A 27,859-nucleotide genomic window follows, 5' to 3' on the forward strand; every position below is an offset into this window, starting at 1 on the left:
GACATTTTTGCTTGAACATTCAATATGTTATTCATGTTTTAATGGCATAATGGTTATCTCCTCATTTGTTTTTGTTGGTGGTTTGAGAATAGATGTAATGTAGAGAAATGTGTCTGAACCTTTTACAAAACACAACAGGAGCCTGTTTGAATCTCCAGACCAACTTTTACACTTCTTGTCCAGACTCAGATTTTTGAGTGTACAAAGACCTCACATCTTGGATTAGAATAACTAAATTCCCAAGAACAGGATATAGTAGTATTGCAACCAGTCATATCATTGACATACTCTTTCTATTATAAGCCTGCAGCAGTGAAAGCTGTTCAGTTGTAACAGAGGACTTGTGGATTATAATTTCAGGCCTTCTTATTGTAAAATCACACTCTGCAAAAAAGACAGTACACATGTAGGATTAAGCTGCAATTGACAGTGTTCAAAATGTGTGATGTTTCTTCTCCTATTGTTGTGGTGAAGAGGCCCAATGCAACTCCTACCTGCTGTCCTGACCTGTACTTTTCTGCCCAGTCCTGTCCTGTAGATTCCTGTCCATACCTGCCCTAACCTTTCCTATTTGTACGTTCCTGACCTGACATGTACTTTCCTTCTCTCTGGTCAGTCCTGCCCTCACCTTAGTTGCACTGTCCCATCCTTTCAGTCCAGATTTCTGTCCATTCCCATTGAATCCTGACCCTGGTCTAACCAGACCTATATTTGCCTGCCTAGAACTACACCCCTCTGTCTCTACCCTTTCTGTACTGTCCTGTACTTTTCTGTTCCTCTTGTCCTGTGTGTATTTTTCTTTCCTGACCAGTTCCATACCAAACTTTCCTATTCTGCCCTGTCCGGTAAATCATTGTCCTAAACATTGGTTCTGTCCTGTCTTGTGTCTCACCTTCTTGTCCTGTCCTTTTCTGACTGGTCTTTAGTGTCTTGATCACATCCTTTTACTATGTTTCACTTTTGTGTCTTGACCCATCCTGTCCTATACGTGCCCATATTTTCCCTGACTGTGTCATCCTTTCTTGTCTGGACCCGGACTTTCCTGACCTATTCCATTCTTTTTGAACTTTAACTTTCCTGTCTTCTAAGTTACAATCCTGCCCTGACCTGCACTTTCTTGCCCTGACTTGTACTGTACTGTCGGTTTCTGACCTATCCTATGAGTATTTGTTTGGACCTAAACCTTCTTTTCCTGATTTGTACATTCCTTACCTTAGTTTTACTATACTGCCCTGTCCTGTTCTACACTGACATAAAATATTGTTTTATGACCAATATTGTCTTGATAATTTTCTCAGAACCTCCACGGCCTTATCCTTTTTCTTTCTGTACTTTACTGTACTGTCCTAACCACTATTATCCTGTGAAACCTGGACTCTATTGCCTTGACCTGTCCTAATTTGTCCTCTCCTGACTAGTAATGTCCTCTACTGACCTGTCCTGTAAGTTCCTAATCTGTCCTTACCTGTTCTGAAAGTTCCAGTCTTGTACTTTTTTGGAATGTCCTGTCCTATCCATGCCTATCCTGACGTACTCTATAGTCTGGACCTGGACTATGATCTACTCTGTTTTTTCCTGAACTGAACCTTACTGTTCTGTTTTGTCCTGCACTGTCCTTACCTATACTTTTTTCCTAACCTGTCTGGTTCTTCCCAAATGTAAACTGTACAATTCTCTCTGGACTTTTCCATTTCCTTTCTTTTTTTTCCTGTCCTGTCCATGACATTGTTGTCCTGACTTGCACTGCCCTTTCATGTCCTGTTCAGTCATGCCTTGACCTTAACTTGACTGTCCTGTACTCTCCTGACCTGTACTGTCTTCCTCTGACCTGAAATTTCCTGGACTAAACCTGTCTACCCTCCTTTCCTTCCCTGTTTTGTCTAAACTTTCTTTCTTGTTCTTTTATGTCCTCTCCTGTGGTCCTCATCTAATCCTTTCCTGTACTATAATGTTCTGACCTGTACTTTCCTGTCCAAACCTGGCCTGTAAAGTCCTGTCCTGTACTTTACTGCCCCTTTCCTGTCTAGATTGTCCTATCCCTGACCTTTAATCTCCTCTACTGAATATGTCTGCCTGTCCTTTCCTTTCCTGTTCTCTATCTCTTGTCCTGTCCTTTCCCTACCTGTCCTGTCTGCCATGCCCTTGGCTGCCTTGGCCCATCTGAGACAGTCACACAGAGAACTGTTCACAGATGTCCGCCTGAAAGACAGGGGGCACTGTCTGCCTAATCCGTCAGTCTCTGTGTGTCTCTGTCCTCCCGCTAGACCTGGCTTTGGCTCTGTTAACCCTCTTCTCCCCTCCTCTCTCTCTCTGTCTCTCTTTCGCGGCACCAGGCGCGGCTCCCCTCCTGTTCATCCACCCTAAGCATTGCTGAGGTACTCCTGCATGGGTTCTAATGCATCGATGCGTCAGTCATCATGGCATCAGTGTCTTCTCCCTTCATCACCGAACACACTCCTTGCATGCTTTCCCTAGTGAACATCTATCCCTTTGTGCGCTTGTCCTGCCTGCTGCCTTCCTGCTGTCTCTCTGTGGTTTTCTTCCAATAATCCTTTCTGTTCCTCCTCTGTTTTTGTGTGGATGTGGTCCTGTATGTGTTTTTGTTTTGTTTTTGTCTTGTACTTAAAATGTTCTGTTGCCTCATTTTTGTACACACACTGTATCTAACCCATTCCACACTCGCACACCCTCCAAAAAAAACAAAACACTTCCATCACTTGGCATATTCCTCAAATGCGTTTCAACCTCAGAACTGAAGTTGAAAGATGCTTGAATTATGTATTGAATGAAAGTGATACTGCTTGCACAAACAAAGTGTGTTTTTCTCCCTCTGTGTACACACCTCAGTTCCTTTAACACTCACACATACACACAGCAGCGTGTAAAAGGGAAAAGGCCGGATAAATGTGCCCTGAGCCTTTTTTGCAGCTCCTGTGCTTATTACTCTGTTCATGCCCCAATGACTCTGATCTGTAAAGACACAGCCTCAATGCTAGGGCATCGAGGATCGCTGACACACCGATCTGATATTGGAATCAATGGTTACTTGTAATTGCAAAGTTATGGAAACTGAAAGAGTTCAGGGACAGGACTAAAGACATATTGTCTACCTCAAAGGTTATGTTAAGTTATTGTGATCTTCAGTGGTAACTTATAGATCTATTTCTCAAAATAAGATGTGCATATGATCAGATTTTTTACCATAAGATGATAAATTCTATGTCGATAAAAAATAACATCCTTAAGTGGTTTAATGCTCAATAATCATAGTATATTTTAAAACCTTGTAAGAATACAAATACAGTATTGAATGTAATAATATTATGTGACACATATTTTACAAAACCATAGGATAGACTTTATTTTTCCCAGAGGGATTTTGGAAACATTCTTTCTAATCGTAATTTAAAGACATTTACTTATGTCTGCCTATGGTATTTTTAATGACACTTTCATGATTTCTAATGAAGACTTTTTTTTTTTAGTTTGTTCAGTTGTCCTTTATATTACTACAGTACTTTACTACAGTATTCTAATTAAATGTGCTGCAAATTCCTTTTCCTGGTCATAGTCCTTTGAAAACCCAATTGAAGTGATCCAAAATAAAAAATTGTACTGGGACCATGTTTGAAAAATGAACTTCATTGTAATGTCAAAAATTAATTTTCTTTGGCAGTCCAGTGTAAAGTGAAACACCAAAGAATAACTGAATGTTAAAAGTCAGATATTTACAGACGGAGGTCTTGGGCACAGCCAGAGGTTAAGCACTCACTTGTGTTCACTTCTTAACTTGCACACACACTAATAGAGGGATGTGTCCATAGTAGCAGCGCTCTACTGGAAATTGACTTTTTCTGGTCTTCACCCATCTTTGTTTGTTTTTTGTTTTTTTGGTTAGTGGTTCATCTTTTCTAGTACGTCATTGAGCACTATTTAATTTGTTTTAATTTCGTTTGATCAGATTGCGAGATGTGTTTACTGGCATAGCTGTGGCATGTATGTGTGTGTGCGCTTCAGGTGTGTTTGTGAGTGAAAAAAATCCAGAGACAATGTGAGAAAATGTTTTGTTTTAAGTGCTACAAACTAAAGTGTTGATCAGAGTGGGTGTGCATGTCTGTTGCCTGCACATGCGTGTGAGAGTGTGTGTGGCCTGAAGGTGAGTGACTATCCTGTGGCTTCCCCCAGGCCTCACGGAGAGAATTCAGGGCTCACCTGGATGAGGTCATCACGCTCAAGTCAAGGTACTCTACCTTGGACCAGGTAAACCCCTTAACCTTCTACCAATCTCTATTCTACCTGCATGCAGGCCAATGGCATCCCACGTAGCACCTCACCACACACACAAGTGCACACACACACACACACACACACATACACACAGAGGTAGGGAGGCAGCTGAGGAAAAGAGGCACACAGAGCACATAGTATTATAGACATGGTGACTCTGGGAAACTACTTGATAATGCAAGTAGCTTCGGAAGCACACTGAGTTTTACTATGCTTCTATTTTCATTGCTTATAGTCCAAAACAATAACAACACCATTTCTAGTTTTGTTAAGCTTAAGTGGAGATCAAAGTAGAATCCAGAAAATTGAAGATGTCACAGTGAAGAGGATTAAAGCAGGGGGATATTGATAGCATAGACCACATGGACTTCATTTACACTTGGTTAAACATTTGATCTGTGCTGTAATGTGTTTGCAGGCAGTATTTATGTTTGGAAAAAGATTGTCCGCAACACTTGCTGCAGTTTTTCTAACTTGCATTATGACCACTTTGTGTGAATGCAGCTTGGACCAACTTTAAGGCTCTGTTATCTATGTACAAATGGTTTTAGTGTAACATTGGATATTTCTGACAGAACTGCATTGTCAGTGCAGTGTCTCCAGGAAAGCAAACCACCTTTCTCCCAATTAAGATTAAGATATATTTGAATCTAAATCTAATGTGAGCCGTTGGATATTTTTTCCTACGTATGCTGCTTGTATGGTCATAAATACATCAATCCCATATTCTTCCGATTTTTTCCCCTTAAAGTGTCACTTAATTTTTGCTTTTTTTGTAAAAAGTATTTAATATAAAGGTTTGGAAAACCTGTAAGTACAAGTCTCCCTGCTTTATGAATCTTTAAATAACCGTGTTTTAAAAGGAAAACGTTCAAAATCCAGAGAGCATCATCTTGTCTATCGACTTACAACATGCCTAACCGGCATACTGAGATCTGATCACAATATTTACACATTTAAAATAATCATTATCAATATATGTTTAAATGAATAGAACGGGGAGCTACTTTGATTTTCTAGGTAACATATCCACATACACATGAGATGTTTCAACCACTTGTTGATTGGGTCTTGTATTTGCAAAGACAAACACATATTGCACTCCCCCATTTATCACATATCTGAAGGGAAAGGTTAGAGCAAGGTCATTCAGAGATCAGGTTTTCCACTTGCTACAGGGATACCCAATTGGAGAAAACTAAAGCAGTTAAGTTTAAGGATTCCCTGTGTATCACCATGCTTAATGGTCAGCAACACTCCTCTCCATTCTTTCTTTCTCTCTCTCTCTCTCTCTCTCTCTCTCTCTCTCTCTCTCTCTCTCTCTTCTCTCTCTCTCTCTCTCTCTCTCTCTCTCTCTCTCTCTTTCTTTTTAAAGATCTCCACCAGCACTCATTTTCTTGCATCCATCACTCATCTGGTCTTTTTTAATGTGAACTGTGTATTTAGCTAGTTATAGTGTGGTGTTTTATTTCCAAGGAGTGTGTGAATGTTAGAGCTTCATTTGAATTTGAGCATGAGTGTGTGTGTCTGGGTTAAAAGATGATCGCTGTAGCAGCGATGTGGATACCAAAATAGCCCTGCAATCAGAGGCCTCCACCAGGAGCCTCCTTTTCTGCAGCCATGTCGTATCACGGCAGCATTGTGTCCACTGCTCCCTCACTTGTCCCGTTCCTGTGGGGCGAAGCAGTTTCCTTGCCCTGTCACAACCTTTTCCCGCACACCCAGGACAAATAAATCTTCCCCTGTTTTGCATAATTTGTCTGACAGCCCCTTTGTTTTTAGTGCTGAGCTCAGCACCTCAGCAGATGCATCCCATCATTTCCTGGAGCGTCTCCTCAGCCGGCTACTTATCGGCCTTATCGATTGCCCCACTACCAATCCCCCCACCCCCCGGAGCCACGCGTCTCCCTGACCTCTCCATGCTTACTATTCTTGGTCTGTAGTCTTCGCCACAAGCACAGGCCATTGATCATCCTGGCAGATCCTCATGACAACCTGTTTCCTTGAGGACAGCAGGGTTGGCGTGTCGAGTGATTAGTCTTTCTGCCCTTTAATTTGTGTATGTGTTTAAATTCCAAGCATCCTGCAATGTGCAATTAAGATATTTTAGGCATTGTCAGGCCCATATCCTCAGGAACACACACACACAAAGACACACATAGATACGACAACAATCGCTTTCTGTGACTTTGTCTAATTTTCTTTTATATTTTCTCTTTCAGACATGCTCTCATTGCGTTTGTATGTATGAGGTGTGAGTGTGGATATTTGCATCCATCACATGAGCTCATTCTCCTTCCCACATTGTCACTTTCTCACCAGAAACAGGGGGATTATAGTAGAGGATAGATTAGAATGGCGTGCAAGAGTATTTAACAGTCTGCTTTGTCTTCCTTCTGTTTTTGCCCTCCCCCCTTTATACATAAAACACCTCATCCTGCTTCTGCACTCCACATCCCCTCCTCACTCCCCTCCTAACTCACCCCTGTGTAGCTTGTCCACTGTGTTCATCTCCTATGCAAACTGCTTCCCCTTCCCGTCATTCTTGTCTGATGGTCTGATCCTTTAGCTTTTTTCCATACTGAGGTCTTGTTGTAGTGTCATCACTCCACACTGCATCGTTTTCTTAAGCTGTATCTTAGCTGACATTGACTGTGTATTTAATGCATTTACCAGGACAGAGTAATAAGAGATTTCATTATGAAGGCGTGTGTGTGAAACTGGATTAGGAAGTAGTAACTTGTGGTTCCTGTGGTTTGTCTGTGTTTATAGAGACTAGCAAGGTAGTGATGTAATTGTTCTGCGTTTTCTTTTTTTCTTACTTTGGATGTCTGTTGCAGTTTGGTTTTTTTAAGCAATGCACACCTTGTACGTAAATGTCCCAGCTGTTGATCGTTGGTTTTCACATGTGCTATCTCAATGTCTGCAAGTTTGATATGTGTCATGCTATAGCTGTAATTAGCTCCTGAAATCCCAGACCTTTTTTCATCATTCTTCTGTCTCTCTCTGTACATGGAAAAAAGGGTACATAAAAATACTCTTAACAATAACAAGGACCCCATACAGAACAATAGCAATTAGCTGCCGAACACATGGTTTTCTTTAGTTTAAACATGATAAGAGAGAAGCAGGGAACAGTTCTGTCAGTTGTCTCAACCACAAAGCTAAGGCAGCAAAAAGTTAGCTCATTTAATGACAACAAACAGCTACTGTTTTGGATTAAGCTAGCAACAGGGATGTGTGTATCAAATGGGTTATTTAAACTATATATACCTGAATGTATTTTATATTTTCACAGTAGATCTACTGGAAGCTGTGCACTACCAATCCAAAAATATTTGCCTCGGCCCCCTAAAAGCTGCGGTTGCAAATGATCAATTGAGCAGCTCTTAGCATCGTGTTGATTGCGTTATACTGTTAACCAGCTCTAATGTAAATGATTTATCAAAATAATTAAACATATTGGAATACTGAGGTATATTTTATGACCTTTACAACATCAGTTGAGCTTTATGCCTAAAGAAAAAAATCAGAATCCATGTTTGGCTACAGAAGACTTAGTCATTTCATTGATCTGTTGAATTTGATTTGTTTCCTATAAGAAAAATGTTAAAAATTGCTTCCTTTATTGACAGCAGAGTTCAATGACCCTGCAAATATCCTCTGAATGTCTCAATTCAGAATGACATTGGAAGAATGTATCTCTTCTTTGTTAAAACACTGGAGAAAGGAATCAACAGGACTAATTTTAAGGAGATTAGGATGAATAACTAAAAAAGTAATCAAGTAGTCATCCCTTAAATTGTGCAAGAGGTTATATGGCATTCAATATGGCCTCCAAATGGTGCATTACACCACCTTAAACCCTGTTAGGGTTGCTTGTCGTAGTGGATGCCTGTATGTCTGTCTGTCTGTCCGTCCGTCCTCTCGTCCGTCAGTCTGTCTTGTCTGTCTGTCTGTAGTGTTGTGGTTGCCGGGAACAGATGCACTGATGCCTGTGATTCGATGCTTTATCTCCACTAGCTCCAGTGTAGGTTGGAGGGGCTTAAAGATGATCGCAGGAGGACCTTCAGCTCTCGAGTAACTATCCCTCCCCTCCTCCTCCTCCTCCTCCTCTCCCTTCTTTTACCGTCCCCCCCCACCCTCCTCCGAGGAGCGCGCAAAACAAACACCCCCCTCCTCCTCTCCTCCCCTTCTTCGCTTGCCTAGCTATCTCTTCAGCTCTTGCTCACTCTCTTTTTTCTGTTTGTCTCTATCTGTCTGTCTGTCGGTCACTCTTTCTCACTTTTTCTCTGTCCTGTCTTTGAGGATTCCCTCTTTCTTCGTCTCCCACGCTCTCTTTTCTGTCTCTCGTCGTCTAGTTTCTCCGTGTGTCTCCTTTATCTTTCGCCATCTTTGTCTCTGCGGTTAACATGCTCTGCTTTCAGTAGCTCTGTCTGGTGTGCTGGATGTCTGTTTAGTAGATGCCATCAGGCCGCTCTAGTGGTCTTTCTTGTTTTTCGTTCTTTTCTTCCTGTTTTCTACTCCTTTCTGCTGTGTCTCGGCTCTGTAGTTTAGTGAAGTCTGTCTTTAAGTACCTGCTTCTTGTTTTTGTTTCTTTTCTTTCCGGGCTGTGGGACCACGTCATGCTGATATTCATCCATCCACCTCCTTTCTTTAACTATCTACCTACCTTCCTGTCTTTATCTATCCCTCAGTCTCTCCATGCCTTCAACCTTCTCCTCCTTTACCATCCCATCCCCCCATCTTGCCCCACCTCCCATCGCCAACCCAATCACTTTGGCTGTTTGGTGCCCAGTGGTGTAACAGTATTAGGGTAGCTATGATGGCACTGAGGGAGGGGAGGAGGGAGAAAGGGGGTGGGTGTTTTGGTTCTCCATACACCACACACTGCCCACAATAGAATTAAGTGAGGGCACAGGTTATTTACTTGTAGTTGTATTAAATGACAGTGTCAAACCCGAAAGAGCAGAAAAAAATAAAACCCAGAATTTAATTAAATATGTCAGGTCAAATAGAATGCCAAAAGACAAACAGAGCTGAAAAATTCACCAACATCTAGATCTTGGCCTTTCTTTAAATGAGCCAAAAGACATTTTTTAAGATGCAGATATTTAAGTTTAGCCAACTGCCTTGAATCCTAAAAGACTGTAACATTTTGGCATGAGAATAGATCTTGGCTGAATTTCTAAGCTTCCACTACACCCAGAGCTATATCTGTGTAGTGATACTATTTTTCTGTGCCAATCTTGTAGCTTGATAAAAAGCAACTTGTGATTCTCCTTCCCATATTTAGTCTTTCCCTGAGGCTGAGCTTCCCAAAAGCATGCTTGTACTGTAACACGGGATCTTTTTTTATAAAAGGGGTTTAAAGCTGCTTTAGCATCTGAAGTATTTATGTATCAGAGCTATGTTAAGTTTTCTATTTAAAAAAACATCAACAGTCAAATCACTATCAGGAGGTTTGTACCACCACAATCTGATATAGCCTATCATTGGTCGTGCTAACTACCTACAGCGCACCAAAAGTTAATGTGTACCTCTCTATTAACAGCAAACGAGATTACAATGCTGTTCCCAACCTTCCTGTTCTCAATTCAATTCCACACTTATTTTCAGCATCTTTTTAAAATGAGCTGCATCCAAACAGAAAAATGTAAAAGTACAGTACATAGTACATCATAAAAGTCTGTTTTTCAATAAGGTGTTGGTCAAACAATTTATCCCCAATGTTTTTTAATGACAGATGAGATATTTATAAATGGAGTCTATTTTGTGTTGGATATCGTAGCTTAACAGAGGGCCCAACTAGGGACATGAATTGGAAATTAGCAATAGTGATATACTCTTTATGCAGCACATCAGTTTTGTGTCTGTATTGTAACTTTATTCAATTGCATTGTCTCTATTAAACGAATAAATGAATATTCCAATTCTGAAGCACAGCACATTCAAAGTCTCTTTAAGACGTAAAGTAGGCTGCTGTACAAAAGTATATTGGCCAATTTAAATTAGCTAATTTAGCATTTAGTGCTCTACTCCAGATATGTTCCTTTTTTCATAACAGGGTAACAGGGTTTATGGAAAAATGTTGTTTATTCTTGTTTTTAAAGGGGGTTATTTTGAGGGTGGGCCAACTTAATTATTGTATCATTCTGAGCTCATATCCTTTAGGTCTTATATACTTTGTATCTCTAAAAAAAAGGGGCTAGGTTGGGAACCAGTTCAAGTCCTGGGATGGACCATAATGTGATAATTGGTCATTTTGTTGGAGAGGTGCCAGTTCACTTCCAAAGTACAGACCCCTCAATCTGACATCTTTTTTATTAATTTTGTCTTGATGATAACAGAGTGACAAGATATACTGTATATTGTCAAATCTTTATTTCTTTAAGGAATCAAAAGGAGGATATATGTCCTAAGTCATCATTTAAAGCATTGACAATAAACAGCCTGTTGCTACACAGCCCAAAAACCTTTTTAACATCCGTCTGAAAGGAACAAGCCAATCCTAGATTAGGATTTTTTGTGTAGCACCAGTGTAGGCCAATCCGATTTCAAGGTGAGCCCATGCCACCGCTTGCCAGGCTTCTGGACAGGCTCTTGCAAATATCTGTAAACAAGATGATTTTTGGAAGCTTGGCCCAGCTTGACCCCTTCTGCTCTCCTCCCCACTTTGCCATAGATAACAAGAAGATAAAGTGTAGCTGTCACGCAGCATCAGCCAATTCCCAAGAAATCCAACCATTCTGCACCACGTCTGAACAGCTACTATCTATACTGGACACTACATCTCCACTACATTTGATGTTACACCGTAGCACAGTTAATACATGTTTATACCTTGTGATATGATACTGTCACTCTGTATGTTGTTGCCTTTGTCTATATTTTCCTCATGGTGCTTCAGCGTATCTGAAATGTTATTAAGTGCATTTATAAGTTGCATAAGTAAGTGATGATAATGATAATGCTGGACAAAGTGCACAGTGTAGTGTGACACGGCTCCTGCCTATGCTTTTGATCGTTTAATCGGCTTCACATGTCGATAATTTTAGCAGCTCAGTTTATCTCAAACTACCACTACCTTTCTCTCTCTCTCTCTCTCTCTCTCTCTCCATTTTTTCTTGACCTCTCTCCCAAATCGCTCCCTTCATCTTTAGGTGCAGTCACGATGCAGCAGCAAAGAAAATATCCTTCGATCAAGTGAGTACTTAAATTTACAACTCAAAAGAACTCTCTTTGATTTGTCATGTCTGTATGTGACTAAAAATGTTCTCTCAAACATGCCTAAATAGATTCTGAAGTCTTGTTATGTGACAATGAGAGCAGGGTATGTGTGTTTGGATCTGTGCGACTCTGCTCTGTTACATTCGCTGCTGTGTGTTGGAGTGTGTGTGTGTGTGATGTTTTGCCAGGGGTTGTTAAGCCCCATGTTAAGCATCAGAATATGCTGTAGAAGCATACGAGTATGTTTAAAGGAAAGAAATTGGGTCAAGGGAAATCAAAGCAAAGCGCCTATTCTTTGCTGTGAAGCAGAGAGAAAAAGAGAGATCCAGAGAGAGAGAGAGAGAGAGGGAGAGCAGATTACATATTAGTTACACCTTGTTTTGTTCCTTTTACCTTTGAAATTATTAGAAGTATTATTAGACCACTCAGAATGTTATCGAGCCCCTTTAATGTTCAGAAAACAAACACTGATATTTTCTTGCCAATCCCTGCACATGGTGTCCAAATTGTGTTATAATGTTGGAAACTGCATTTTGTTTATTTCTATAATTGGGTGTTTGAGGTTTTTTAAGAGATGTGACCTTTAATGCTAAAGCTGAAAACCCAGTGTATTCAGATTAGCTGCAATTTCTAAGTAGATTTTTTTCTGTGGCTTTAAGGCTGAGATAATATTCTTAAAATACTTCTTAAACACACCAGAGATAGTAGAGACTGTCTTTGGAGCCACACAGATGCCTCCAGTGTCTTCAGTCCTTGCAGAGTTCTCTGTTCTTTCCCGTCTCGTCTATTTTCCTTTTAACTTTCAAACTGTCTAAATTAAGAATTTAAAAAAAAAAAAAAAAAAAAAGGTGGGGGGGCGCTGACTAATCTGATTGAGAAGTTTTACATATTTCATGTTGCCCTATATTAACTTTATACTGTTTTATATCCTTTTCAGGATTATGTGCATATTACAGTATTTGATGCTGCCTCATACTCAGACTCGTACTTCTACCACAATGAATATTAAAATGATACACACATCATCGATCAAATCAAAATGTGTCTATTTGAGAGTACTAGAGACATAAAAATCATAATATTGTTCTATTATACCAACTTATGTACATTATGTGTTTTTAAGCTAGGCAGAAGACAAAAAGCCTGGTATACATACGCAGAGTCTTTCCTGAATTCCTCTTACTTTCTTTGACGAACACTAGAAAATGTACTTTTAGTGGTCTGCTCTGAAAGATTTACAAAAACTTTATCAAAGAGATGAATATCTGGTCTCCACAGTGTTCTTGTTTTGTTAAGAATCCCACACGAAATGCTTCTTAACAAGTAAACAATATGATATCAGTGGAGAGATTAATTTGATGGATATGTTTACATTTTTGTCATATACCCATTTGGAAATAAAATAAGTTTACAGTATGTTTAAAGGTTAATATGTTATCCTGGACAGAGGCAGGTCATGCTTTTCCTGTTATGCAAACATTTTGATTTTGTGGCACTTATTCTGTGGACAGTGGATTAATGGCACATGTTTTCACAGGTCACAGTGCGGTGGATATCACCAAGGTCGCTCGAAGGCACCGTATGTCCCCCTTCCCCCTCACCTCCATGGACAAAGCCTTCATCACTGTGTTGGAGATGACCGCCGTCCTGGGCACTGAGATCATCAACTACAGAGGTGAGGAGGACGAATGATTATTATTATTATGATGATTATTCATCATAATAATGATCATTTGTTCACATAGATCAAGTTTGCACCCGCTCAAATGTTCTTTGTTCCCTCACTTTGTCCATTAGTATCTCAAATGTAACTCTCCATTATGTCCGCTGACATTAGCCACTGAGCATGCTGGGATATGAAAGTGTGACAGCTTTCAGGTGTATAGTAACTCTCTAACAACATTCACTCTTTCCTTGGAAAGAAAATATTCTTTTCATGTTTCTTCACTGTGCTTTTATGTTCACAATAATTTATGGAAATGAAAAATGGATCCATTGGATTTTTGTCAATCTTACCATTATCTGTAGCATTAGTTGTGTAGTTTGTAGAGGATGTAATACTGGCTATGAGTATAACAGGATTATTTCTGATTCATATTCCTTCTAAGTCATTGGGGTTCACTTTCTTATTGCCAGCTTTTTGATAATAAAACATACCTGTAAAATACTCCATTTGAATGCATCTCTGTAGTAGTATTTTGTGTTATGAACTTGCATTTCTAAAAGCACTCACTACAGGTATTCAAAGATATGTGAACAGTGATTTTAAGCACCTCTGGGTCTAGTAAGCCTTCGTGCACAGTGCTGAAGGGAACATCGTCAGGATAAAGACCAGAGGGGAAAACACACATTTTTACTTTATCACTGCAGACAATATAAAGTGAAGATTGGACGCAATAATGGCCTGTGGCTCATTGGGTTCCAGATCCATGACAGTAAAAGAAACCATCTTTCTTTCCCCAGGTGCAAAGTGTTGTTTCATGTTCTGGGAAATAGGACTGATTTGCAGGATGTGCCGGAACACTGCGAGGAGCAGGAAAGTGGGATAGGGAGGAAATGAGAGATTAAATATTTAAAGAGACAAAAGCTGGAGCAGCTCCCCTGCTGGACTGAGCAAGCTCTGCATCTGTGTGTGTAAAGTGCACACTTCGTGTAGTGTAGTGTGTTGATTGGTGCGTACCATAATTTTCAGCTCATGAGTATAGAAACACCTGGATCTATCTCATATTTTGGTCCTGGGTCCACTAATGCAATTTTCAATCATTTTCAATACAAAACTACTTTTTCTGGTAAATCTAAAGAAAACAATTAATACTTGACAGTCTGATAGTTTTGTCAAAATGTACTTCATTTTCATAAAACATCTAGAGAATAGTGTGATATTTTCTGGCTGTGATTTAGATGAGACGATTCATAACACCCTCATGTCAGCATTGTAAATACTAAACAACCACCTGCAGCAGATAAACATAGCTTAGTTAGCTTAGAATAGTTTAGCTTGGAAGTATTCACACTAATGAACCTCAAGAGACAGTATTGAGCTAATACTAATTACTTGCTAGCTATATCTACGGTATGGTAGCTTCCACTCTCATACTGAAGCAGCGTAGCTTGCTAAAAACATTCGTTACAAGGATAAAGTACTTGTAGTTTATTAAAAAAAATGATAATAATTTGTTCTTATTAAACAACTGAAATGTAACAATTTGTTAGGACGGTTTACAAATATTCTTACAGGTGGTTTTTGTTTACTGTGTATAAAATAGGTGGCTGGCTGTGATAAGCCATGGCAACTACATAAGTAAAGGCTTAGCAATAAGTAAGCTCGTCTATCTGCTTTTTGTTAAGTGTCTTGAGATAACGCTTGTTTTGGCGCAATACAAATAAGGATTTATTGATAAAGATTGATTGATCTCCATATTTTTTCTTAAGACAAAGGTATCAATTTTGTTCTCTAGCACTTAAGATGAAAGTTAATTAGTGTGTAAATCACATTTTTAAAATACCAAATTTTTACCATCTACATATAAGCAATAAAAAGGTACATGTAAAGGTCCAGTATGTTAGGCATAATTTTAAAATGTCAAGATAGTATCTTGGTGCAGATTTTTTTTAATAAGTTATGTCACAATGCCCTTGGTCTTATGACAATAAGTGTATGAAAATGTGGCCCTATGTTTCAACGCATATTCATCTTCAGAAACGAGACACCACTTCTGTTCTATTTTTATACACAACTCAGACACAGCACATGGATGTAACACGCTGCTAATGAAGACGCACAAAAATATCTCAGAGAATGTAAAGATCTGAGAAATCACATGAGATGCATTATTTACAGTTGCTTCTTATTTCTTCTATCTAAAAAGCTAATGTTTGTGTGCATGTGTGGGAGGATATATGGTTTCATGCCTTTTTTTTCACTGATATCAAAGCTTAGATCTTGATATTAACACCCACATAATCATAGAATAAAGGCTCTGGGAAAAGCTATATATAGCCACACAGCAGCTTAAAGTATTTTAGGGCCAGGATTTTCTTCTTCGCCCACTCTCTCACTGTCTTTTCTGTCTTTTTTCCTTCCATCTCTCTTCTCTTTCTTTCTCTCTCTCTGAGCTTTTGGCTTGCTTTTTTGCAGAGTCTCTGTTCGTCCTACAGAAATGATTCCCAGATGTTTTTAAGTTGTCTGGCTGGTGGAAGTGGTTGAAAAAATTGGATGAGGACACTTACAAGCCTTCACTTGTTGTATGAAAATAGAAAAAAAAGAGAGTGTGTGTCTATGTGCTGGTCAGGTGGTGAGTCATGTACAGAGATCCTGATTCATGGTGACACACTATATCCCCCTCAAGAACACACACACCTCCGGCTCATATGCCCCTCTGTGTCTCCATCTGAATCAGATGCATTTTTTTTTTTATTCTCTCCAGTTCTCTCTCTCCATCCGCCACTGCTATCCGCCCTCATCACACTCATGTTCTTCGTTTTCTCCCACAGATGGAATGGGTCGAGTCCTGGCTCAGGACGTTTATGCCAAAGACAACCTGCCTCCCTTCCCTGCTTCTGTTAAGGATGGTTATGCTGTGAGAGGTAAGTACCATGAAGGCAGAATGTTTATTGAAATAACGTTCTGTTTGAGTCAGTGTTGCCAAATAAATGTTGAAAAAAAATGCAATGTGCATTATAAAAGTTATATAAGAATATTAAGGCCCTATAACTTGCTTATATAGAGTAAATAGACACTTTTGAATTCAGAGATTTAGCTCTCCTATAAATTGAAAAGGTAACCCAACCCTGGGCCTCTTCTGGGCCTGCTTCTTCTGCCATGCTGAACTGAAGGCAGTTTAGGCTCTTAAATGTGTAGCAGCTAGGTTGAGAACAGAACAAAGAAGATAATTGGTTTATTTAATATAGTTTTAATTTCTTGTGCTGCATCAACTTTTAAAAGGGGTTCCAGAGATCCAGGCAAGAATATTGAGTATAATCGGTACAGAAATGGTTTGGTGTTCTGGAAGTTCATTAAGAGCCTAAGTTAACCTGGAGAGCATGCAGACAGCTTGTTTGCGTCAGACTTCTCAAACACTCTTGCTTATAACATCTGGGGTTGACTACTGCTGATGAGGTAGGAGGAACAGAAGCCCACAGGACTCTCTGGGCTTAATCCACCTGTCCTAAGGATCCAGCACCTGCACAGGCATACATGTGCTGATTCTAGAGGTTTAAGTGCATAGACTACAGGGATGGAAGGAGACAAAAAGTTTCTCCAGAGGGAGTGTACTCCTGTATAATAAAAAAAAAACTACGAAACATTTTAAAGTGTCACTGGAGTTATTGGGGGAGAAAAGACAAACTCTGAATAAATTATGCATTGCATTTGTAGTTAACAACTTCCCACTGACTGCATCACCTGAAGTTATGTGGGTCAGGAGAGAAGACTGCTTTCTGTCTGTGCTCAAAGCATGCTTGAGTTGGAAAAATAGGGGTTTAAAAACATGCATCCTGTATGCTGACACGATAATAACAGACAAAGCAAGTGCAAACGAGATCAGGCAGCATGCAGGGAAAGATATAGCATGAAGTCTTGGTGACAGACAGCTTCAGTGCAGAAATAAGTTTGTCAAGGGTCTTGTGTTTAGCCTCAATAGTCTGCAACTTAAGCTACAGTTTGTTTTAGACTGAAAAACGTGATAGTGGTACTGCAAGTTATGACATGACCCAGAAGGTGTTATAAAAAGTATGTCTAACGAGTAAATCAGTGTGAAAAAAAAAAGTTTTTCTGCTACACACGTGCGTAATGCTTTTAAATCTTTCTTTTATTTTAGCGGCTGATGGCCCAGGCGACCGCTTCATCATTGGAGAGTCCCAAGCTGGAGAGCAGGTTTGCATGCACTTTAACACTACTAGACACGTGTTTCTCTTTCCTAAAAGAAAAAAGCAAAGAACGCAGTTACAATTGTGCAAATGTTCAAATACCCTGTGTATGAAAATAATTAACCTTACTTTTGTCCTTCACCTCACACTGTGCAATTACAGCTCATGTAATTGCACACCAGTATGTTCCCCCCAGCAGATGATGAAAAGCCCTTCGCCCAAAAGCAGGGCTCCAAAGTCAAAGTGCTTCTTAACTACAAAATAGATTTAACCTCAGAGACAAGAGCAAGCTGCAGAGATTTATCGACTGTCTCCACCTCTCACCTTAAATCACACATGCAAACACTTACTCTTGTTTCATGCATTCATATGCTGAATTCAGCTTCTTATTCTTCATATCTATTCTTAATGTGCAATATCGTGGTTGTTGTTGTTTCTTCTTCATGTGAGATCAATAAGGTTTTCTGGGCTCAAAGCTTTCTTTAGCTTGTCAGATGATTTTTGTGTGGACATTTTAAGAAAGAGTGTGTATTAACCAGTCATGTCACTTTGCTTTTTACTTTTGACAAACAATGAAAACTGCTTTCATGGTTTATCTTCTTTGTATATTGTAACTATACCTTATACTTGTCTCTGTACAGCCCACCCACACAGTGATGCCTGGCCAGGTGATGAGGGTGACAACGGGTGCTCCTATCCCGTGCGGGGCTGACGCCGTAGTCCAGGTGGAGGACACCGAGCTGCTCCGCGAGTCTGAAGATGTAATTCTGACTTCAGGTCTTTTTTTTAACAATAAACAGGTGGGGAAAAGTTAGAATCACGCTTGTGGTCAACTCAACACAACCAGCAATCACCCTGTGAAGGACATTCTGATTTACAATTACGTATTTACAGGTACTATAAAGGGTTCACATCTAGTCAATGAAAATGGATTCTGGTTGTTTTAAATATCACTGAGAAAGTTACTTTCATTCTTATTTACTTTACTTTACTTTGTTTTATTTTATTGTCATTATTATTTTATTGTATCTTTATATCTCTATTATTTTAAAGTTATAAAATAAAATAATAACATTGAATTAGTTGAGCCAAGACATGAATAAAATTCAATGTATTTTAAGATAGGATAGGATAATCCTTTATTAATCTCGCAGGCGGAGAAATGTACTTTTGTGTATAGAAAACTGAATCTATACACTGTGATGGCTCCAACAGCTGGTTTGTCTTTCAGGGCACAGAAGAGCTGGAGGTACGAATCCTTGTACAGGCTCGTCCTGGGCAGGACATCAGGTTTGTAAATGTTGTACATTTTTTGTCAGCTATAGTAAGCATCAAGCTGATGAAAGTTACCGCAGAAATTTAGGGTGAAATAAACAACAAAATATAGAACTTATTATGGGGCTTTTAAAAAAAGGGTATTTAATTTGATTAAGATAAGACCCTTGAGATGTATCATCTTGTCTTCAAGGGGGTCTCTACAGAAGACAATTCACAAAGTGACATGATGGTGAAAAGTGACAGCTATTATGATGATCTTATGCACTCATTTTTTCAATACTCTTAATTCTTACAATAAACGTGTACCTACAATAGACATAAAGTAACTAGCATGTTTTTTGTTCTGCCTTTTCGGGTCTCTACCATGTTTCTGTATTGACCTTGCAGCATACACTGACACCTATTATGAATTATAATCATGTATTCTCTCTTTTCCTTCCTCTCTTTTCCTCTGATTATTGTCTCTGCCGTCCTGCCATAGGCCCATCGGTCATGACATTAAGCGTGGGGAGTGTGTGCTTGCAAAGGGCACCCACATGGGCCCATCTGAGATCGGTCTCCTAGCCACTGTGGGAGTCACAGAGGTAGAGGTCCAGAAATTCCCTGTGGTGGCTGTTATGTCCACGGGAAACGAGGTAAGTGTCAAAAAACAACATATAAATCATTCATTACTATTTGGACTGATAGTACAGAGATAGCACAGTCAGCCTTGTTTTCTTTGCCTGCAAACAGCATAACAACAGTTAGGGCTCATTATGCATGCAGTTTATCATGTGTGCTTTCACTTGGGTAGGATGTTTTTATTGTCAACAGGTGGCTTCTTTTGAACATTAGGATTATATTAGTATTATTTCTGTGTGACAGATGTGCTGTTGAAACAACACAAGGTGTGAAACCTTCACAGAAATCCTCATCAGACCCTAGATACCTTGTTCTTTGTTCTGTGCTGATATGTCTCAATTGTATAAGTCTGCCGTGAGGCACCAACATCATGGCTGTGTTCCAATACTTGAAGTGAGTTTCTTGTCCTCAGCTCAACTTCTTTGGGCAAGTCTGCTGAAAGAGAGAATTAGATATGGCTGCTTTGACCTCTCATTCTTACCTGTGGCAATGCTATTTCATCCATCTTGGTGTGAAGTTTATTCATTGTCCTAATGTAGCATTTATCAGGTGTTTACAAAGCTTCAAGTATACAGTGCCTGAAATCTGCCTGAAAAGTCATCATGGAGCCCTCATTACATGTTCATATCTTAGTTTGTGGTGTTTCCTCTTATTTTTCCTCTTCCTTTAATGATTGCGGTTCTCATGACACATATTCATCCTTAATTCTCCCCTTAAAAGAAACTCAACATTTAAATTTGTAGTTCTATTCATAAAAGTAAGGATGGAAAAAATGAAGGACTAAAAATAGAAGACCAGGAGGTTTTTCCTTTAATTTTGAATGAAAACTTACACACATTACACTTGATGAAAGTCACTCATGTGTGGCCTGTACATAATTCAAGTAGAAACAGAAGATGATCTTTAAAGTTTATCATCTGTTTTGGCTCTTTTTTTGTTTTTGTTTAAAGAAAATATCTCTTATTTAGTTGCTTATTGAAATTCACAACTCACCCTCAGAGAATCTTTTGTCTTATTAACCGTTCAAAGTAAATTTGAAGTAAATGAAATAAAGAGGCAACCATACACCTCTGAAAAACAGGTTAAAGGGAGGATGGCTGGCTTTTTTTGAGGCGGGGGGGGGGGGATTGGCTTTTTCTTGGATTAAAGTGAAACAACACCTAAGAGGTGATATCATCAGTTAATAGGACTTTCTTCAAAACCAACCCACTTGGTACCATGGAAGTTTTTTGAAATATAGAAAATATTACAAACATTTTTTTTTTCCCGATTAAATGAGACAAAGAGATGCTTTAAATATTTAATGAATAACACAATTACATTACATTAACATAATATATACAATATATGTTTTTTTCTATTTATGTACATAAGCTTGAAACAATAGTCACTGAAGCTATAAAGAGAGTATTCTGTTCTTGCCTAATTTGTCGTTGCAGCTGCTGAACCCAGAAGACGACCTCCATCCTGGGAAGATCAGGGACAGCAATCGCTCCACCCTGCTGGCTACTATCCAGGAACACGGCTACCCTACCATCAACCTGGGCATCGTGGGAGACAAGTACGCTCTTATATTTATTCTCCCATACAATAAAATGAAGAACATAATCCTAATTTCCCTTATCTATAAAATAGCTTTTCATTTTCTTTTCCCCTCCATTGCTTCTTCTTCTGTGGGATGCTCAATTAACATGCATCTGTCTGTGCACGTGTGTGTGCTTGTGCGTGCGTGTGTGTGTGTGTGTGTGTGTGTGTGTGTGTGTGCAGCCCCGATGACCTTCTCAACGCTCTGAATGAAGGCATCAGCCGTGCTGATGTCATCATCACCTCAGGAGGAGTGTCTATGGGAGAGAAGGTATGACGGCAGAGCAAAGACATCACATTTCCAAACATGACATTGTGTTTCACTGACACCTAGTGGTTGAGAAGAGTAATGACAACCTTTCCTTTGGAAGAAATTCCTGCTTATATTCTTATATTATTAATTATACAATCACAAATTTTGGATCACCAAGTGTTTTGATGGGTTTTTAGCTGGTTATGAAACTGATTGAAAGGAATACTACATACAGTAGCAAGCAAGACAATCAGCCGTACACTTGATAATTTCTATATTGTTAATATTAACATCAGATGAAGAGCTTACCAGCATGCTCAGAACAGCTTGTGTTAATATTTTACACGGCAAAGCTTCATAGTGAGTGATAGCTTTTACTGTTAAAAAAAACCCACTTGTGTATAAGACAAGATCAGCAAAACATATGAACATAAACGGCAGAAAAGGACACGTTTTTGTTTTGTTCCTCACAGGAACTTTCATTTAGGTGCTTTTGCACGCAAATTAACTTTTAAGCCTTACCATATGGTAAAGGTCCGTTTTGGTTATAATGTTGGGTAATTGTTTGTTGTAATTATTTGTATTTTTGTGTGTTTGTCTTTTCTTAGGACTACCTAAAACAGGTGCTTGATATTGATCTCCATGCTCAGATCCATTTTGGTCGTGTATTCATGAAACCAGGGTAAGAATACTTTATTTTCTTGAAATAATTACAACCAGAGTTTGAAATAGAATGAGTTAAAATTCCCAAGATTATCAGTTTGGATAGTTGATATACATTGAAGGGAAATACATTTAAATACGATGGAGGATTTAAAAGGTAGAAGTTTTCTGTGAAATGGTTGACAGTAAAAACACTGAGGACTTTATTCTAAATATATTTCTAATATAAATATCTCATTACAGTCTCCCAACAACATTTGCCACCTTGGACATGGATGGTGCTCGCAAACTAATCTTTGCCCTCCCAGGTAGTGTGTGAAGTTGAGAGTAAGAGTGATTCACTCTGCTGTTTCCGAAGAGTTGTTACTCATATATTTCTCCCTCTCCCTCTCTCTCTCTCTCTCTCTCTCTCTCTCGTCCCTTTACTCTTTCTTCCATCTCTCTCCTCGCTCCGTCCACCCTTCTGTCCTAGGAAACCCCGTGTCCGCTGTTGTCACCTGTAATCTTTTTGTCATCCCTGCCTTGAGGAAGATGCAGGGCATTTTGGACCCTAGGCCTACCATCATTAAAGCGAGGGTAGGATGCATGGGAGGGGGGAGCAAAACGGGAAACTCAGTGGCCAAGACACACAAAGTTCATAGTCTGTGGGTGGTCACAAAAAGTGTTGCTGTGTTTGTTTATCATCAGACACAAGGTATCTTCAGATTTGCACAATAAACTGTCATAGCCTTTGTGAAATTATAAAGGTTTGGCCTTCTCTTGGTAATAAGAAAACAAAAGATGCCAGGTTTAGTCTTAGAGAGGACAAAAGGTAAATATTTGAGTGCAGATTCAACAAAGTACAGCAGAGGTGAAATGTAAAACTTGATATTTTCAATGTTTGACTTAAAGTTTCAGGGTGTATGATTGCAGTCCATTGCATCTTAGTCCTTGATTTAACACTATTTTCATCATCCGCCTGATACATATTTATGACCAGCATGTTTTGCTTCCACTTGGCAGAGGAACCAATCACGGCCCACACTGACCTGCAGGCCTGCGCCATGCTCATGAATATTCATCATTAAGTAGTGGGAAAAAGGGAAGAAAGAAACACCATAATGTCAAACACAGTGAACAGCCCCAGCTCGTGTCCCCAAACTAGCATCATGGAGTGAGAGGTCTGGTCCCCTGCCATCATGGGTGCTATCCAGGGATCTCTCCTACATCATTTGCTGTTATAAAGCAGTTGGAAAATCCACTTGCATGCATTACTGCCACTTAGCGTGGGACTGATGGGCCGAGAGCACAGATGTAGCCAGATAAATTTCCTCAGCAGATGGCTTCAGACCCAGGTCAGATAATGTTCTCCACAGCTGCCAATAAGTTGGAAGAGTTTCCGCCGCTTCTAGGTTGCCTATTAGGAAATGTATAAAGTTTAGAAATGTACAAAAGAATTTGGCAGAATGTGCATCTTTCACCCTAGTTAGTCACATTTGTTTTATTTATTTAGGGAGGGGTTTTTAGCTGTATTACTGAATCAGCTTTATTGTTCTGCATTCATGTGTTGGATGGAAATTTGTGATCCAGGACTTTTCTCATTCTGGCACAAAAACAATCCCCGAGGCTAATGCTAAACAAACATGAAATGTGACAGAGCCCAAGATTTTTCTGGATTTCTGGCAGAACTTCACAAGTCAGATCAGAAGTATAAAGAACAACTTTTACTCGTGGTTTTCATTGAGGTCATGAGTCCATCGCTTTACCAGACTAAAGTCATGAAAGCATGGTTTTAAATACATTTAGCAAACATTTCTACACTATTTTACTTTTTACACCTGAAGCTGTCTTTAAGTATTACAGGTAGATAACTGGGTTGGTAAATGAGAACACTTACATGATATAATGAGCAGACGTGTTTTTTTTCCACATTATAGACATCCACCGATACATTACAGAACAGAGGAAAAAATGGTAGAGTTGACTGCTTTACATAAATCATATATTTGCTCTTTGTTCTTTTCCAAAGTTGTCATGTGATGTGAAATTGGACCCTCGCCCTGAATACCACCGCTGCATTCTGACATGGCATCACCAGGAGCCTCTGCCGTGGGCACAGAGCACAGGTACCAGAATCAAAGGCTGAACCAAAATGTACCATGAGAGATTCTGTATGACACATATATGACATCATTTATGTATTATGGCCAGAACTCTCTCTTAAAGGAGATTCAAATCTCAAGTGACTTCTTTGTTTAAAAAAAGGTGAAGACAATTTGAAATAAATTTGATTAATTTGTTCATTGGTTAACTTAAAGAGCAAGGAAAGTTTATTTATAAAGCATTATTTATGCATCGACAAATTTAAAGTGCTTCACAGTTAAAAACTAAAAAGTAGGAACATTAAAGGCATTAGAAGAGACATGTTGAGCAGAAACAAGATATTAAAATATCCCAAACACAGAAAGAATTATGACATAAGGCTTTAATGTGTATAAATAGTAGTTCAATTAAAAGAACCAAGTGAAAGAGTGGAAAAAAAGGCATTTAAATACAACATTTAATACAATATAAGATTACTTACAAAGTGTAAAAGCAATGAAATTCAAAGAATGAAGTACGCAAAGATGAGGAATGATTTAACTTAGACCTGTTTTAAAAGTGCTCATCCATCGAGATTAAATTGTTGATTTATCACTGCCCATCAAGCTAGGAATCAAAAGAGAACAAAATCATTTAAATACATAAAAATATCAAAATGTACACATTCCCTAATTTACCACATTTGGAAAGCTGACCCACAATTTATTTCATTTTTTAAAAGTGATAAATCATAGAATTTATCAAAACTGTCATATTGTTTACCTTTGAGAGAATGAAACACAATGCCACAAGACTATTTCCCAGTTTCCGTCCTAGTTAAGATCTTAAGTCTGAAGTATTTTGTCCCCTCCGTGGCCCCCTTCCTCTCTGCTGCAGGGAACCAGGTGAGCAGCAGACTGATGAGCATGCGCAGTGCTAACGGGCTCCTGATGCTACCTCCCAAAACAGAGCAATACGTGGAGCTGCACAAGGGCGAGGTGGTCGACGTCATGGTCATCGGCCGGCTATGATGTCATCACAGAGGGACGGAGCGTCGGCGTCATATAGCGGGGTTGGAATGGGTGGTTCACGGTGCATGTCCACATATCATTGACTATTCTGTAATATGCAACGGCACAGCTAGTTTTTATTGATTTGGATAAAGTTGAGGTATAGTCAACATCTTGATCACAACCTAGATACATATGAAAGAATTAATTTAAAAAGATTATAGTATTTCAAACAAAGAAAATATAACTTTTAATGAAAAAATCTAATTATAAAAAGAGATTTATTCTGTAATATATTATTATGATTATTCTTATTATTATTATCATTATTCTTCTTATTATCATTATTATATTAAGGCAACTCTGTTCCTTTCATTGCAATTGCTTTGTGTGTTCAATGCTAGACCTTATCTATAGCAGTAGCATTTTAATAGACAGCTGTAGGTGCCTGCCAGGACAAAAAAAAGAAAAATATTATTTTCTCATCTTTAGTGGAAAAAAATAATCAGTTTTTTGAAAAATGAAGAAAACATTGAGGAAGACTCCAGACTCCCCATGGTGCTCAGCTAAGAGGAAGAGGGGGCACATCGAGACCACTTCCTTTTCGAGCGCCCATCAAGGTGACACTTCTGTTTTTCTCTCATTAGTATGCATCATAATGGCTTCACAAAGAGCTTTGCTTGTTGTTTATCTTGTGAGTCTTGTTTATGTGCGCAGTGCCAAATGCCTGGGCAGGGGGAGAGCTGGTGTTGGGATGGGGAGGAGGTGGAGGTGGTGGTGGTGAGGGGAGGGGGGGGTGGGAGGGGGCACACCCCAGTCTGCCCAGACCCTGAAGCTTCCTTATACTCACGGTGACTGGGTGTAAAACTCTGCCCCAAACTCCCCCAGGGGGCGAGCTCAACCTGGGAAAAATAATCTTTTATTTGAACAACTATTTAAGAAATTTAAAAAAGAAAGAAAAGAAACAGCTTATTTAAGTGCTGACAGCCTTTTTAACCAACTTCACAAAAAATGTACAGAAAAAAATGAGAACCATATTGTACAGATATATGTGACCAGCACTCCTAAGGAAATTATTAAGCAATGAGGAGACATTGAACAACGCTGTACTATAAACATTTTCTGTAATGATATGAAACTGATGAAAGAGACTAAGATAATAAAAATCCTTGATCATTATGTAAAAAAAAAGTTCTTGTTGGGTTTCCTTTTTTAATAAAATATATCTAAAGAAAAAACAGTGATGTTATTCTTTGGTGCTAAAGTTGGCTGGCTAGTGGCCTGGAGGTTAGCAGAGAGCATGAACTGTGTATGAATGAGTCGTTGTCTTATCACACCCGTCGCTATCGGCGGGCCATAGGTGGCCGGGCCCACCCGCATAAATGCTTGTGCCCCCCCCACTTGAGGCACAGATCTTTTTTTTTTTTTTCTAAAAAAATATATATATATATTATATTATCATAGATGCAAATTATGTTGCATTGATGTTGCATTCGTTATCAGTAAACCATCAAAAATATAAAGAAACAATGGTGTGATTGTGTTTGATAGGAATTTACACTGCAACAGCCTATCACAGACTGACTAAAAAGAAAGTTAAACTACGTCACTGTAGCCACTCGACGTTACCGCGGATTTTTGAAAGCTGGATGAGTTTTTGCCGGTTTAAAGACTTAATTTCGCCATGGATATCCGTATAAATCCAGGCTATGCCGAATGTTCTCACAGCACACACCTTTGCCCTAACTTTAGGAGCTTCTACAGTCATGTGTGAAAACTCATTTTCCATGCTCCAAAGCGTCTTCTCAGAGCATCGCCGCAGTATGCTGCTCGTAAGCAAGGCCCCGCTGATTCAGCTTGCTTTTAAAAAGAACCTTAAAGAAGTTTAAGTTTTAACCCTTTAAGTTTAAGTGTGGATGGAAGGATGAGAAGGTTCTCTGACGCCCAGATAGATAGATAGATAGATAGATAGATAGATAGATAGATAGATAGATAGACAGACAGACAGACAGACAGACAGACAGACAGACAGGCAGACAGACAGACAGACAGACAGACAGACAGACAGACAGACAGACAGACAGACAGACAGACAGACAGATAGATAGATAGATAGATAGATAGATAGTCAGTCAGATAGTCAGTCCTCTCACCATTTGGCTGTATTCTTTTTCATCTAAATACAACTAAAACAGAAGTTAAGTTTAACATGATGTTTGCGTGCTTCGCGAATACAGTATAGGATTATTAAAATATGCGTACTGGCTGATAATAATTGTGCCCCCCCCATGCATTTCATATGTCCCACCTAAGACTAAGGTCTGGCGACGGGTCTGTGTCTTAGCTTCCTCAAACCACAGAGTTTGACTTTAATAAGCAAAGAATCAAGGCGGAAACAGTCTTTGATCATAAACACTATGTTTAATAATATGATTATTTTATGTTTGGCTCTGATGAAAAGATGTCCCTGAGTCGAAAAAATAATGTTTTTTAGCTTGTGATCCTTAAAAAAAAAAAGAAAGAAAAGCAATATGTAAGTGTCCACTAAACACAAATTGTGCCACAGCTTCTTTGACCTGCATTTAAGTTTATAGATACACAGTGACCTCTAGTGGCTGTGATGACAGTGACAGTATAAGAGAGCCTAGGCAAGTGTCACGGAGTATAAAGAGAATTGTTTTCATTATTTCGAGCAGTCAGGGATCATGATGTGAACTGTGATGGGGAAGACTCGTAAGGTCCCAGTCCTAATTTTCCTCTTTTTTTTTTTAAAGTTCAGTATGGGCCTACATAAACACACTTTCATCACAGGGGTCACTACCATACTTTTCAAACCAAATCAGAATCATTCTTCAGATCTTATTAAAGTGCTTTTGTGTATCAACCTAATAAAACTGCAACCATTTTCACACTGTTAACCCAAATTCCCTGTGTCTGTCTGGTGCAAATACGTAGGAATGGAGATGCTGCCTGCCATCATGGAGACGTGCGGTATAAGAGACTG

The 27,859-nt window shown here is 39.2% G+C and overlaps 1 protein-coding gene across 10 annotated transcripts in view; it reads left to right on the forward strand.

Moving 5' to 3' along the window:
• Window positions 1–26,191, forward strand: part of gphnb (gephyrin b) — a 98,513-nt gene extending 72,322 nt beyond the window's left edge. The window contains exons 9-25 of one of the 10 annotated variants that reach the window (XM_079351471.1): window positions 2,334–2,375; window positions 4,186–4,260; window positions 8,311–8,367; window positions 11,451–11,493; window positions 13,055–13,192; window positions 16,012–16,104; window positions 17,337–17,392; window positions 18,027–18,146; window positions 18,617–18,675; window positions 19,145–19,298; window positions 20,724–20,845; window positions 21,052–21,139; window positions 21,730–21,803; window positions 22,028–22,095; window positions 22,257–22,360; window positions 23,793–23,889; window positions 24,743–26,191. In XM_079351471.1, coding sequence (XP_079207597.1) covers window positions 2,334–2,375; window positions 4,186–4,260; window positions 8,311–8,367; window positions 11,451–11,493; window positions 13,055–13,192; window positions 16,012–16,104; window positions 17,337–17,392; window positions 18,027–18,146; window positions 18,617–18,675; window positions 19,145–19,298; window positions 20,724–20,845; window positions 21,052–21,139; window positions 21,730–21,803; window positions 22,028–22,095; window positions 22,257–22,360; window positions 23,793–23,889; window positions 24,743–24,876 — 1,524 coding nt within the window. In that variant the 3' untranslated portion in view covers window positions 24,877–26,191. The remainder of the gene's footprint in view (window positions 1–2,333; window positions 2,376–4,185; window positions 4,261–8,310; window positions 8,368–11,450; window positions 11,494–13,054; window positions 13,193–16,011; window positions 16,105–17,336; window positions 17,393–18,026; window positions 18,147–18,616; window positions 18,676–19,144; window positions 19,299–20,723; window positions 20,846–21,051; window positions 21,140–21,729; window positions 21,804–22,027; window positions 22,096–22,256; window positions 22,361–23,792; window positions 23,890–24,742) is intronic. The other 9 variants (XM_079351470.1, XM_079351474.1, XM_079351475.1 and 6 more) reach the window with 9 other exon arrangements.
• The last annotated feature ends 1,668 nt before the right edge of the window (window positions 26,192–27,859 follow it).

This window comes from Symphodus melops (assembly GCF_947650265.1).
Source record: "Symphodus melops genome assembly, chromosome: 1".
Lineage (NCBI taxonomy): Eukaryota > Metazoa > Chordata > Actinopteri > Labriformes > Labridae > Symphodus > Symphodus melops.